Source organism: Lissotriton vulgaris, unplaced genomic scaffold, assembly GCF_964263255.1.
Source record: "Lissotriton vulgaris unplaced genomic scaffold, aLisVul1.2 SCAFFOLD_675, whole genome shotgun sequence".
Classification (NCBI taxonomy): domain Eukaryota; kingdom Metazoa; phylum Chordata; class Amphibia; order Caudata; family Salamandridae; genus Lissotriton; species Lissotriton vulgaris.
This window is the reverse complement of record NW_028249837.1, coordinates 534,060-549,643: the sequence shown is the minus strand read 5'-3', so window position 1 is coordinate 549,643 and position 15,584 is coordinate 534,060. Positions and strand designations below refer to the sequence as shown.

The 15,584-nt window shown below is 45.5% G+C and overlaps 1 protein-coding gene across 1 annotated transcript in view; it reads left to right on the top strand.

Moving 5' to 3' along the window:
- Positions 1-15,584, top strand: part of LOC147663476 (long-chain-fatty-acid--CoA ligase 5-like) — a 225,920-nt gene that overhangs the window by 96,324 nt on the left and 114,012 nt on the right. The window contains exon 3 of the mRNA XM_086950420.1: positions 13,037-13,145. Within this exon, the coding sequence (XP_086806546.1) occupies positions 13,037-13,145 (109 nt within the window). The remainder of the gene's footprint in view (positions 1-13,036; positions 13,146-15,584) is intronic.

Sequence of the window (15,584 nt, the reverse complement as noted above, 5' to 3'; positions counted from 1 at the left end):
CTGCAAAGCGATGCATAACTGAAGTGATGGAAAGACTCATAAATACCAAATACCTTTATTGGTATAAAGAAGTAAAATACAAGGAAAGTATGGCTCGCTCAGTCACGAGAGTTAAAGATACAATGTACATTAATATATATATATTGCGTTAGACGTCACCAAATCGACAGAGATTATCTGCAGGATCCCAAATGAAGAAGAGTCGACCCAGAGAGTGCTGGTGCAACAAGTTTATTCAATTAAAGCCAGCGCTGCCGCCATGACGCGTTTCGACTTGGAGAAGGCTTGATCACATGACAAATTGCGAGTCAAGCAGCCAGGTTTTTAAAGTGACAGTGCATATGGTTTGTTAAAGGACATAGAAAACATACTATATTGTAAACGTGCAGCAATGTTAAAAAATAATGAAATTGTATTACTTTCTAGGACCAATCAAAGTAAAACTGTTAACCTTGAACAAATAATTCGAAAATTGGTAAACACAGGAACACGTGGCAATATACCAAATAGAAACAATATCAACAAAATTATCCGTCTACCATACTACATGACAAATCAATGTGTCTATGTGTTTATAGACAATAACATTTCCTGAGTGATATTGTAAAGCCACAATGTTATACTCTGAAGAATGGCCCCGTTTGTTAATCTATGAAAGTACATTCAAATAACAAGCTGCTAATGCCAAAAAGAGATAACTTTTAGAAACATGTCTTAGTCCTAGGTTAGATGTAATAACCGTTATTTGAAATAAAGCCCAAGTGGGCCTGCCACCAAAGCCTGCCGAATCTAATAAAGTGCAGAGTGAAAAACGTTTTTTTTCTCTTTTTTTGATAAAGTGCAAGTAAAAGCAGCTCAAAAGTGCAGAAGTTTCGTGTTTAAAACCAAGTTGTTATTCATTTCATAAGGTAAAAACATTTTTTTCTGATCAAGATAAGCACCACATATTCACAAAGATAAGGAAAATTCATTGGACTCAGATTAGAACTTGGTAGTAGCAAGACATACATAAAATGAGGGCATAATCAGTAAATTATTCAAATGCATGTATAAAGATCCTCCCGATCATTTAGCCCATTGGGATTCTTGGTATTTAGCTCCAGTATATATCTGGTCTCAAGAAGACGGAGTTTGGCCTCGCGGTCTCCTCCCCTTCTTGAAGCCTCAACTGCGTCGATTAGAAAATACCGGAGTTGATCGGGTGAGCCCTGATGTTTGTCCTGGAAATGTCGAGCCACTGGGCAGTTTTGATCGTGGCCTGAGATTGCACGGATGTGTTGGAGTATCCGTTTGTGGGCAGGTAGTTTGGTACTACCTACATACTGGATACCACACGGACACTCCAACACATAGATGACAAACTCAGATTTGCAGGTTAACCACTTGGTAATGGGTGTTGGGCATTCACGGAAGGGACTTTGAAAATGGGTCCTATTGCTGCCGAACCGGAAAGCTCTACATTGGGGACAGGCCTTAAAGCCCTTCCTCAATGCCCCCCAAGTGGTGGAGACTACAGGTTCCAGGGTATTACTCACTAAAGCCCTTGCCATTGAAGGAGATCTGCGAAAAGTGATTTCTGGTTGACTAAGAAGATTATGTCCAATTACTGGATCACTTTGGACCAGATTCCAATTTTTGTAAAGGATTTTTCGCAGTGCCCCGTGCTGACGATTGAAGGTTAAAATCACTTGAGGGCAAGTATTTGTGGATTTTCCTTCGGCCTGGCTATTTTTAGTGGTATTTCTAACCCTAGGGACAAGGGCCTCCTGTCTGCTTACAGAGTTAGATCGTTGGAGCTTTAACTAAGCTGGTGTTGGAATAACCTCTGTCGAGGAAACGTAATCTGCAAGCTTCCTGTGCAGCCGCACATTCCGCATCTGTGCTACAGATTCTCCTGATGCGGAGCATTTCCCCGAAGGGAATACTCCGAATCAGATGTGCAGGGTGTTGGCTGTTGGAATGTAAGATTGTGTTGCCAGCACTCGGTTTCCTATAAAGTCTAGTACCTAAGGTGTTGTTAGATACAAATACTTCGACATCCAGGAAACAAATGGAAGCAGGACTGATGCTTGAAGTAAAGTTGAGATTAACCAAGTTGGTATTGATTAGCTCAACAAAGGCCCTGGCATTGTCAATGTCCCCCCTCCAAATCAAAAAAATATCATCAATGTAACGTAAGTAAAGTACAATGTTGTTGAGAAAAATGTTATTGTGCTGGCCAACAAGGACCTGTTCCTCCCAAAGCCCGACGTGTAAACACGCGTAGCTTGGGGAGAAACAGGCCCCCATCGCCACACCTCTTACTTGATGATAGATAGTTCCATTGAAGGCAAAGTAGTTCTGTTCGAGGCACATTCTGGTCATGTCCACCAGCATCTTATTATGTGCCTCCGAATGGGGGGGGCATTTGTGCAGATAATATTCCAGGGCTTTCAGTCCATCCTGATGACGTATTGAGGTGTAGAGGGACGAGACATCCAAAGTCATTAAAAGCATATCCTCCTCCCAGACAAAACGCTCAATTTTGCTGAGTAAGTCAAAAGAGTCTTTCACATATGAGTTGAGAGTTTTAACGTGTCCTTGAAGAAAAAAGTCAATGTACTTGGACACGTGTTCCAAAGAACTGTCAATTGCCGAGATGATGGGACGGCCTGGGGGTTGCACAGGGTCCTTATGGATCTTCGGAAGTAAATAAAATTATGGGATGACAGGATGATCCTTTTTGAGATATCTGAACTCCTCATGAGAAAGGAGTCCAGCACTCCTCCATGCTTGTAATTTCATCAATTGATCCACCCATGTAGATTTCACAGTTTGCATGTTGCTTCTCCTGTAGCATGCAATGTCATTAAGCTGAGATTCCGCCTCTTTGATGTACATATCCTTGGGCCACAGGACCACATTGCCGCCTTTATCGGCCTGCTTAACAATTATGTTATGGTCCGTCTGAAGTTTTGAAATTAGTTGTTTGTAGCACCGGTTCTGTTTGGATATGTAGAATCTTTTTTTGTTGGTAGTAGTGTATAGTTCTTTAATATCTTTGACTACTATTTCTTGGAAAGTATCCAAGATGTCATGCACCATTATGGGCTGGAAGGTTGATTTAGCTTTAAATGGGGTGGTCAATTGTTTTTTCGAGGCAAGGGGAATATCCAATCCGTTGTCCGAAGTGGCCTCATTTTGTAACTCCCAAATGTTATCCAAAGTGATCTGACTGTCAGTTCCTGGTAAAGTCAAACTCGTGGTCAATTCGGAGGAAGCATCTTTCTTTGGATGAAGTTCAAAAAACTTTTTGAGTTTAAGTTTACGGGTAAATTTGTAAATGTCCATGCGGGTATCTGCATAGTTCATGTTGCATGTTGGACAATAAGATAGTCCCAGATTTAACACCGACGTCTCAGCTGTTGATATATATATATGTAACAACTAATTAAACACAATATAACAATAACATTACAGTTTTTGTCCAACTTGCAAAAAATGTTGGCAACCACTGTTACTCATAGCTGCTTAAATTGTAGCCCTTCCTATTAAATTCAAAATTTGCAAACATTCGTGACAAGAATTTTCAATTCTATTAAGGACTAGGAGGCAAGGATTATGCTTAGTCTCATTTCTTTATTTAGAAATGCCCAGCAGCCATAAAAATCAGATAAAACTACAATACCCATCAACACTTGGGTCATAACCATAGAGTCTACACTATAAAAGGTCTTGTAGATAGTCCCACTTCCTCTTTCTTTGGGGATACACCATCCAAAAATCAGGAAAGTCAACAGGAAACGAAATCCAGTAAAGAACTCAGTCCAAATCCAGGAGAACGAAGGAGAGCAATACTGCAACAGTAGAAAAACAGGATTCCCAATCCTCAAAGAAGAAGGCAGGAAAACCCGTACTGCAACGAAGAGACCTCATTTGGGATCGGAGCCTGAAAAAAGACACAAAGCCGTAATACACATTCCGTGTAAACATGAGTATACAAAAAGAAGGGTGGGTAGAGAGAAAGAAGTCAATGAGCACATGTCATCATGAAGAAAATCATGAATAGAATAACATTTACAATAAAGCATGTAAACAATGGGTGGGATAATCCTCGCCTCCTAGTCTTTAATAGAATTGAAAATTCTTGTCACGAATGTTTGCAAATTTTGAATTCTATGTCAGGACAGGAGGCTCCGATTATGCTTGTTTAAAGCTGATCCATCACAACAGAGGCAACAGTATCAATAGGTTTATATTAAAAGGTTTTGAAAACAGAGTCAGAGGACCAATCAGCAGCCTTCATAATATCAAACAGAGTAACACCCATAGAGAAAGCTTTAGAAGCCATCGCCCCTCTAGCAGAGTGTGCCCCAAAAGTAGACACATCAATACCTGCTTCCACCATGAGCCAACGTACTCATCGAGCTAACGTAGCCGGGGTAACGGGGCGAAAAGGCTTCTGCAAAGCTATCAATAATTGACCTTGCATATCAGAACGGAAAGTGGAAGTACTTACTTCATAATCCTTGAGACACTGCACCACATACAGATTAGGGTGATTAGGAAACGAGGGATAAGAAATAAAGGCAGTATTGGTCTTAGTACGCCGAGAAAGGCGAAACGTAACACCTTCCGGAGTAAAACTGCATCCAGCCATATCCAAAGCACGGACATCAGATACCCTCTTGCAAGATACCAGACACAACAGCATAGTCAGCTTGGCAGACAGCTGCTTGCGGGAGAGCAAAGAATTGTGCGGCCAAGCCTCCAAAAAACGTAAAACCACCGAAACGTCCCATAATGAAACATACTTAGGACGTGGAGGATTAGCTACGCGTATACCCTTGAGCAACTTAGCCACCAAGGGATGTTCACCCACCGGCTTTCCGTCAATGTGGGGGTGTCCTGCGGAGATAGCAGAACGGAAATTATTAATCGTGCGATAAGCCAAACCGGAAGACGCAAGTGAGGCCAAAGAATTTACCATCACAGAGACATCTGCTGATGTTGGATCAACTTGCCGTTGAAGACACCAGTCAGTCCAACGTTTCCAGGAACCTCTGTAGCGTTTGTGAGTACCTGGAGACCAGGCATCGCCTATGAATCTGGAAGCGTCAGCCGAAAGGCCCGGGATCGACCAGCGGTCCCCGAAATTCGCCACGCCATGAGAAGGAGAGAGCCTGACAGAATCAGGGGATGCGGATTCTGAAGAGGATCGAGCAGGAGATTCCACTTCTGGGGAAGAAGGAACGGCATCACACAAGCCATCTCCAAGAGAACCGGGAACCACGGTTGAGCCCTCCACAGAGGAGCAATCAAGATCAGCTCTGTCTGATATCGCTTCGCATATGCCAGGACCCTGGGGATCATCAAGAATGGGGGAAAGGCATAGCACAGAGTCGCCGGCCACGCTTGGAGGAAAGCGTCTGTGGCCAAAGCATCCGGATCCGGCCTCCAACTGTACAACAGAGGGAGGTGGGTGTTGAGACGGGACGCAAAAAGATCTATCTGACACTTCCCCCATGCTCGAAGAAGACAACGGAACATACGGGGATGGAGCCTCCAATCGCTGAAGTCTCTCAGGTACCTCGAGTTCCAATCCGCCACAAGATTGCTGTGGCCGGGAAGATACTCTGCAATAACCGTGATCTTGTGTTGCAGACAGTAATGCCAAAAATCCTTGGCAATCTCCGCCAGTAACTTCGACCGAGTCCCTCCCAACTTGTTGATGTAGCAAACCGCAGACACACTGTCCATGCGAAGAAGAATACAGCAATTGGACTGAAGAGGAGAGAGGCAACGAATCGCAAAGGAGCCCGCCAGAAGCTCCAGACAATTGATGTGGAGAGATAGTTCCTGGGGCGACCACCGACCTCCCATCAAGACCGGACCGCAGCGGGCTCCCCAGCCCCAACGACTGGCATCCGACTCTATCACCACTTCCGGAGTGGCACCGAACAGGGCCCGACCATTCCAGGCCTCCATATGATCCAGCCACCACTGCATCTCCGACCTCGCTTCCTCCGAGAGAGGAATGTGATCCGAATACCTCAGGCCATTCTGGAGATGACGAATTTTCAGACTCTGCAAAGCCCTGTAATGTAGAGGGGCTGGAAAGATCGCCTGCAGGGAAGAAGCTAATAGACCGACTACTTGTGCTAACGATCTCAACGACACAGTCGGTGTTGTAATAATGGAACTCAACTCCCTATTGATATACCGAATCTTTTGATTGGGTAAGAGAAGTTGTCATGAAAGAGAATTGACTCTGAACCCCAGGAAGCCGATTATTTGCGTCAGACTTAACACAGACTTCTGTACGTTCACCAAAAAGCATAGGGATTGCAAGAGATCTATGGTCCATTCCAGATGAGACAGGAGCTTGAGAGGACAATCCGCCAGAAGGAGGATATCGTCCAAGTAGATGATTAACCGCACACCCCGACTGCGAAGAGATTCCACTACCGGCCTCAATAATTTCGTGAAGCACCAGGGTGCTGACGATAGGCCGAACGGGAGAACCCGATGCTCGTACCAAGTCCCCTGCCAATGGAACTGGAGAAAGCGGCAGTGGGGACGGAAGATGGGAACGGACAAGTACGCGTCCTTGAGATCTAGGTGAACCATCCAATCCTTCTCGCGTAGGAGATGCCTCAAAAGATGGATGCCCTCCATCTTGATATGCCTGTAGACTACACTCCCGTTGAACTCCTTGAGATTGAGCACCCAGCGGGAGCCCCCTCCCTTCTTCTCCACAAGGAAGACCGTGCTGACGAACCCCTGCGGATGACGCACGGTTGGAACAATGGCCCCCTTTAAGAGAAGGGACTTGAGTTCCTCGGTGATGAACTCTTGATCCCTTTGAGAGAAACAAAGAGGAGAGGGAGGGTGGGACTGACGTTGGGATTGGTAAAACTCTATCCTGTAACCCTTAACCGTCTCCAGCACCCATGCATCGCTGGAGATCAAGAGCCAATTTTCCAGGAAAAAACGTATCCTGCCCCCCAGAACAACATTGCATGCAGGAATCAGGCTCACCTGAAGTGGCGGAATCTTGATATCCTCCGGAGTGTCCACCGGAGCGACCCTTTCCGTATTGTCCACGGCCTGTTCGTGACGGGTAGAAATTTGATTTCTGGGAGTAGCCTGTATCTTGGTGTCCTCCTTTATGGGACTGATACCCCCGAGAGGACTGTTGCTGACTGCCGCCGGACGAACGTCCGGGCTGGAAAGATCGCCTGCAGGGAAGAAGCTAATAGACCGACTACTTGTGCTAACGATCTCAACGACACAGTCGGTGTTGCAATAATGGAACTCAACTCCCTCTTGATATACCGAATCTTTTGATTGGGTAAGAGAAGTTGTCATGAAAGAGAATTGACTCTGAACCCCAGGAAGCCGATTATTTGCGTCAGACTTAACACAGACTTCTGTACGTTCACCAGAAAGCATAGGGATTGCAAGAGATCTATGGTCCATTCCAGATGAGACAGGAGCTTGAGAGGACAATCCGCCAGAAGGAGGATATCGTCCAAGTAGATGATTAACCGCACACCCCGACTGCGAAGAGATTCCACTACCGGCCTCAATAATTTCATGAAGCACCAGGGTGCTGACGATAGGCCGAACGGGAGAACCCGATGCTCGTACTAAGTCCCCTGCCAATGGAACTGGAGAAAGCGGCAGTGGGGACGGAAGATGGGAACGGACAAGTACGCGTCCTTGAGATCTAGGCGAACCATCCAATCCTTCTCGCGTAGGAGATGCCACAAAAGATGGATGCCCTCCATCTTGATATGCCTGTAGACTACACTCCCGTTGAACTCCTTGAGATTGAGCACCCAGCGGGAGCCCCCTCCCTTCTTCTCCACAAGGAAGACCGTGCTGACGAACCCCTGCGGATGACGCACGGTTGGAACAATGGCCCCCTTTAAGAGAAGGGACTTGAGTTCCTCGGTGATGAACTCTTGATCCCTTTGAGAGAAACAAAGAGGAGAGGGAGGGTGGGACTGACGTTGGGATTGGTAAAACTCTATCCTGTAACCCTTAACCGTCTCCAGCACCCATGCATCGCTGGAGATCAAGCGCCAATTTTCCAGGAAAAAACGTATCCTGCCCCCCAGAACAACATTGCATGCAGGAATCAGGCTCACCTGAAGTGGCGGAATCTTGATATCCTCCGGAGTGTCCACCGGAGCGACCCTTTCCGTATTGTCCACGGCCTGTTCGTGACGGGTAGAAATTTGATTTCTGGGAGCAGCCTGTATCTTGGTGTCCTCCTTTATGGGACTGATACCCCCGAGAGGACTGTTGCTGACTGCCGCCGGACGAACGTCCCCTGTTTCGACCGGCCTTGGTGAAAACCGGACGGAAGGTCCGGCAAAGAGAGGCTTGGGCCTTATCTAACCCACTGAAGGTGTTAACAAATTGGGTCAGTTCCTTTAAAAAGGGTTGTCCAAAAAGCAGGCCCTGTACCGCCGGACCAGACGCAGAGGTTGAAAGCTCAGCAAGCTTGGGAACAAGTTTGAGTAGGATTGATCTACGCCTCTCACTGGAGAGGGCGCAGTTGGCATTGCCAACTGACAAACGGCCCTCTGAGCCCATTCAATCAGTTCATCTGGGTCAACCATCCTGGAGGTGCTTTTAGCCAAAAAACCTAAATCCAAAATTTTGGTGAGGGGACCCAGCATATCCAGGACCTTGTCCTGGCACGAACGCCAGGACCTGTCCAGCCCCTTCTTAGGGTCTTTTGCAAATTTACGCAAGTAAGTGACCATTGTGGGGTTGACTTCCGGAGTGTCCTCTAAGTTATCCGCCAGATCAGGCCTTGGACACTCCGAACGGAGACGGGCACATACCTCCTTTTCGAAAGGTCGACAGATGTGCTGCTGCACATATTCTGTCACTGCCGGGGAAGGAAACCACGCATGGAATGAGGATGGATAATGTCTGATGGTTCAAATGTTAGAAACGGAGGGTGAGTTGGAGCATCTACGAAGTGCTCTTTGCATTTCTTCTTCTTTGGAGGAGGAGGAGCAGGTTCCGAGAAAGAAGAAGAATGATGGTCATCACTGTCGACATCTTCAACAACAGTTGAGGTCTTTGTGGAAGACAAAGATTGTGCCAGCTTTCTGAAGTCAGAAGCATGGGGATTGCCTGGAGAGGAAGAGGATTTTTTAGCCACAGGCACCCACCCTTGTTGTTGGGCATACATAGTTAAATGGCGATTTAGGGGCGTGATTGCGCGCACCAACGCTTTATTCATTGAGTGTTGTACACCTCTGTCCAGGGCTTCCACCAAATCCTGTTCTAGGGATTCAGGAGCCTCCTCATCAAAATCACCTTCCTCATCATAGTAATAATCACTCATGATGCACGAGAGTCGTGAAATTCAGCCCACAAGATAAGGAAGGACAATATTGCCAAAGGCAAAGTTCAGGGGGGAGTGCAAAAACCCCACGCAGCAAGCAACCTGCTATGTAAAAATACAGGCAAAGTCAATAAAGGTAAGCATGGGCGAAAAATCAGTTCCGTTCGCGGATTTTGCAGATTTTCGGTAAATCCCCAATCCGCGAACTCCCGCGAATTTACCGAAAATCCGCAAATCCGCGAGCGGCGGATTTTATTGCTTGCTCGCACTATTCGCGGCTTCCCAGTTCAATTTCGCGCTTATTCGCGCCCCGCGAATAAGCGCTAAATTGCAGAAAAACGATTTTTTGAAAACTGAAACTACTTACCAGGTTCAAAAGTTCAAGCTCATCATTAGTAGCCATTTCCTGTAGTGCTTCCTGAGGGGCCCCTCCAGAGTTCAGCTGCCTACTTGCAACTATTGTGTGACCCTGCTCTGACCCTCAGAATAGTTACACGTATGCCACAAAGGTCCTGAATTACAGCTAGGTGAGACAAGCAGGAGCCAGGCTGGAAGTTCAAATTCAGTGACACATTAATCAGCCCCTAATTCATTAATGTCAGTTGGGACAGGGCAGGTGTTGTAACTAATTTTGCAAAAATTAAAGCACTTAGCATGTGCAAAAGTTCAAGCACATCATTAATCAGGATGCACTAAGGAAGCAGGTGCCAGCTAAAAAAATATTCTGTGACACATTAATCAGCCCCAAATTAATTCAGGTCACTTGAGGCAGGGAAGGTGTGCTTTGCTTTGCCACAATAATGTACACTGGTCAACCAGAGGATGCTGTGATGAAACAGAGGGTGGCATGGGTGAACCAGAGAGTGGCAGTGGTGACAGAGGGTGGCAGTGATGAAGAAGAGGGTCGCAAACAGGCTGGACACGTAGAAACAACAAGTTCGCAAAACTTGCGACCCGACAGGTAAGTTCACGTTTGCGAAATTGTACAAAAACTCTCTCAAACTGGCAGAAACCCGTGCGAACACAAAAAAAAAATCTGCAAATCTGCGGGAATTCGCGGATTGCGAATCCACAAATCCGCCCATGCTTAAATAAAGGGTGGAGGGAGGGCTTGCTGCCAAACAAAAACGACACTCTAGGCAGTGCCTATGAAAATTGTACAGCCAGAGACTTTTTCCCAGTCCCCGGCATCAAAAGGGGTTAATTCCTCAGGCAGTGGGCGAATACGCCGCAAGGACGCTCTTCAGAAAAGGCTCCGGTGACTGAAAACACTCGGAGCACCGGAAATGCACAACGCGCATGCGCGGACACCGGCAGCCAGAATGGAAACCGGGCAGCTCGCGCAGAAAGTGCGAGGCTGTCCTAACCCCTAAAACTCCCACTCCACAGTCAAAGAAGCCACAGGCACAAAGCGCCCGGCCCCACCCACACCGCGAACAAAAGCGGAGCCGAGAGAAACCAACGTGGGAAGAAACAGCGTACAAAGCGCTTATCACAAAGCTGCACACAAAGCGCTTAGCAAAGCGCAAATCAGCAAATCATGCAATACAGAAACCACAAGCCAAAAGCATACGGGGTAAGGGATAAATGCACTTAACTGGCTGCGGAGCAGCAAAGAAAGAGGAAGTGGGACTATCTACAAGACCTTTTATAGTGTAGACTCTATGGTTATGACCCAAGTGTTGATGGGTATTGTAGTTTTATCTGTTTTTTATGGCTGCTGGGCATTTCTAAATAAAGAAATGAGACTAAGCATAATCGGAGCCTCCTGTCCTGACATAGAATTAAGCCACAGCAGAGAAAATGTGGCTTTACTACAAATCTGAGGCTAGGGGCAATATGTTACATACACGCGAGCGCACGAGGAACTTGGTATCCTCGTGCGGTCGCATGTGTGAGAAATGTGTTCCTGCTTACATTTAAAAGTAGAAATAGAGACGCGGTCCCCGCGTGTCTCTGGTGTCTTTTGAAGACACAAGCTGTTGTTGGCTCGTGTGTGTTGTGTTTTAAAAATGCATGACTTGTATATATTAAAGGCGGTTGTGGCAACAACTCTGGCTGCCGTCAAGATTGACGAAAGTACGCCTTGAGAGACGGACCTGCTAGCTAATCCACGCACTTTTAAAAAAAAGTTTGCACAAACATAGTAGCTATTTCGGTAGACATTCATTGTGGACGTGGGTTTTTTCTCTAGCGTTATATTTACCTTGCGGTTGATTGCCCCGATCCCGGTGTACGGTATATTTACTCTAATAACCCCATTAGTGCATTTACTTGCCTCTTGTGAACTGGTGAGCTCTGGCAACACTCAGGCTCGGAGAGCAAAAATAGTATCTGACCGCTGATCGACATTTCAGTGCTGTTATGTGTCACTCTTCCACAAATTATATATGGAAAGCTCGTCTTCCTTCTTATAAAAACTGGGTTTTACCGAGAACAAATAAAATGGCGCCTTCCCTGGGTCACAGCATGCTATACTTACATTCTGATTGGTTGCTGTTGCGTTTTACCTGGATGTCACGTCTGCGTCACAGGGTCATGTGAGCACCCATGCTCTTATGACGTCATGCGTTCCACTGGAGTGCTCTGCCTTCAGCGTTCCATGTTTGCCAGCAGGGGTAGGGAGGCAAGGGATCCCCACAGCTGCTGCATCTCAGTAAATCTCCTCTATGACCCCCTGATGTGGCGGCGATATGACTTCGGTTCCAAGCCAAGAAGACTTCAGGTAAATGTTGGTGAAGCTGATCATAAAGGGATACAGATCTGTGGCTTTAAACAGTGTATCCAAATCTGTTGAAATGGTAGAAATCACCTTTACTTTATTGCAATGCCCCAATATGAAAAGAGATCAGAATTGTAATAACGATGCGAACTCGTAATGGTTCAACGCTGTAAGTCTTCATTATACACCCCCTTACACGTCTGATTAGTACAACTGCTGGGAGCAACTGTCAGTGGTTACATTAAACTAACGGCAGTAACGGTGAGCCGTGGAATGTGGAATGTTGGGGAAACCAATGGGGAGGAAAAGGTGATGTCACTTAGTGCCTGTTCTCGCGCTGGGAGGTCGCGAGTCAGCTAATGTCGGCACGCGGCAGTAACTGTGATCACAACAGGGATGTTGCAGTATTCAGGGGCCTGACACGGCCTTGAAAATACCCGCATTTGGTGAAATGTCCATTGCTGGGGTGAGATATCACACCACAAGCCCGTCTTGCGACCTGTGCAGAAGCTCAGCCTCACGCTGATCTAACCTGGCTGAGCTAGGAACGGAGCTAGCACTGAAGCTATGGTTGGGATATGTCCAGGACTAAGGTAAGAGTTTAGGTGCACTGTATGATTATGGTTGCCATTAACGATAGAGTCAGCATCTCATAGATGAAGAGAGGGAAAGTGAGAGAACTACTGTACCTGCTATCAAGAGCCACACATCCCAACCACGAGTACAACTCCAGTCCAAACAAAAAACACGATCCTGGGGTTAAATACGATACCATTTTGCCTGGCGTTGCATAGTGTTCCAGTGCTCACGAAAAATGTTTTGCTCCTGCACCATGTGCAGATGTTTTATTCAATTTCCCCTTCTCTCAATAGTTTGTAAAGTCATGTGGTGTGGTGTTTGTATGTCAAGTTCTTCACCGAGCGGGACTCTTATTTTCCACTTGCCTTGTTTGTACCATGCAGGGTGGCGCGCGTAGGTGTGCCCTATCAAAGGATGACAAGCTGATGTCCTACTACTACGAAGATGCCAAGACACTATATGACGTTTTTCAGCGAGGGAGGCGAGTGTCAGGTAAGCAGTCATTCGAATCCATGTGCAAGCATACACAGCAATCAAATAGGGATCACAAGAGCTGTTTTATAAACTGATAGATACTTACTACGGCATCTGCGCAAAGCAGTTTTTATAGCAAAACTAGAACCTGAATAATACTGACTCGAGGTAATTAATGTAGTGCCAGGAACAAAAGATGTAATAACTAAGTTACAAGGGACCTTTTACTATGGGTGGCCCGAAGTCGCTGAAATTCACTCTGTGCAATTCTACAGAGTTACCTAAAAACTTGGTGAAATTCCACAGACTTCTGTGAGCGGCAGAGTTCCATATGTTGCACTGCTCGCACTGATTTGTAGCACCAGGTGCTTGTCCCGCGCTGTAAAATCAGTTCGAACGGCACCACACGGCGTGCAAGACGGCACTGCTTGGTTCTGATGGTCAAGTAGATTTTCTACTCAAGCAGCAGCTTTCTACTCAAGCAGCAGCTTTCTTAAGGCGAGTGGCAGCTTTCACAACGTGAGCGGTAGCGACCTGCCAGTGTTGAGAAGCCTCACACTTAATGGAGGTTGGTGAAGTTTTTTCCGAAACTCCGCAACCAAGCGGTGCACAAAGTGGAAATACTATGCAAACTCCGCCAGAGGAGTGGAGTTTATCACCCAACCTTACCTTTTACTAGCCGTGTTCCACTGCTGATAAGTGCAACTGCAGCACAGCACCAGTAGGGGCAGCACTGTATCTGATGAACCTGAAGAAGTTTATAGTATTTAAGCATGTACCTCATTAGCTGCAAAGAAAGCATGCACTGGCAAAATGTCCATGTTTTAAAATTAAATAAGGTAGAGTTGCCTAAAAGTCAACTCACTGCTGATTGTTAAACAAGCATTGCCAAAGCCAACAGGTCTCACCTATGGGAGCGAATACTTTGCCAATGGTTCTAGCCATCCTATACAACATCCTGATGTAGTGCAGCATATTTTTTTTAAAGCCATAAATGGCCAGTTGCATTTACAAAATAATGAAAGCATTTTTATTTGTGTGTCCTAGTTGGATTGGTAAACAAAACAAAAGTAGCAAGGAGGAAGCAACAGGAGGAAGTGTGAAGCAACACTGTGGCACAGGTGGGGAAAGCAACAGGAGGGCATTGAGAAGGTCAGAGGTGTAGCTTCAGGGGGTGTTTGGGGTGTGACACAGCCCAAATAAATAGATTCTTGGCTTGCTAGTTGGGTCTGGGGGCTCTGATGTTTATATGTCGGTTTTTCTTGTCATGAGCCAAAAATGAAATACAAAACAGTGACATTTGTTGTAAGTGGGAGAGAGAGAACAGAGACAGAGTTACCCATCTGGTGGCTGAATTTAAAAATGTGAAACCAGATAACCTGCTTGTCCAAATTATGTGAACCAAGGAAAATATTTTATTTCACAGAGCCTCCTTTATCTTTTTTTATCACATATGAGCACCCTTTTAAATACTAAAGGTCAGGATGCATACTGTAGAAACAGCTCTTCCTTTATCTTTCTTGTCACATATGAGCACACTTTTAAATACTTGAAGTCAGGATGCGCACTGTAGAAACATCTTTTATGTTTGATTTAATAGACTTTAATGTTGCTCTCTCTACTATAATAATTCAGGTCACGTGACTACTGAATTGCCTCTTAGTACACTTATGGCATTGCAGTTGGGGGGTGAGCCCAAAAAGTTTCTAAAAACAATCCCTTTTAGTTAAATTATATGTCTATATGATGATATGATCTGAAGCACTAAAAATAAACGCTTCTACTCGGTGAAGAAATACACTTTTATGAATTTTGAAGAGATTGTTACATATCAAATTTTTACATTATGTTTGTTGCACAATATACATGGCAAACATTTTCATGACTTGGCTCGAGCTCAAACTCTTAGAGCCAAGCCAGATCCATGACTTAGCTCTGGCTCGGTTCGCCCTATTAATTTGTTTGTGCACCATCCTCTACTTTTGACTCGGGCTTAGTAAATAGGGCCATCAGTCACTTGATAAAATGATATTTAAAACGCGGGGACTAGAAAAATTGAGCCTTCCCGATTTGAAATCGCTACCATCATGGCTTCTTGTAGCAGAGTGTGTGCAGTGAAAATACATTTAAAATAAGTGATCCTAGGGTGGGGACTCCAGTCCATTGTGTTATAAGTATCTGTAGTCAAGATTTTCCCGGGGACAACTATCGGGCCCAGGTGGGATGGGCAGGGGAGTAGCTTCAGTGGGTGTTTTAGGTGTAACACCCCTCAAATGCATTCTTAGACTGGCAGTATTTCTCATCATTATCATTTCACTAAGAGTTTTTAACTTGTTAATTTTTTGGATCATGATTTTGAACACATAGATTGACTGGTTTGCTAAAAAAGTAGTAAATCTGAACCTACATAAGTACTTGTTGAATGGGTGCAAATGTGTTACTTTTTGGAATTCACAA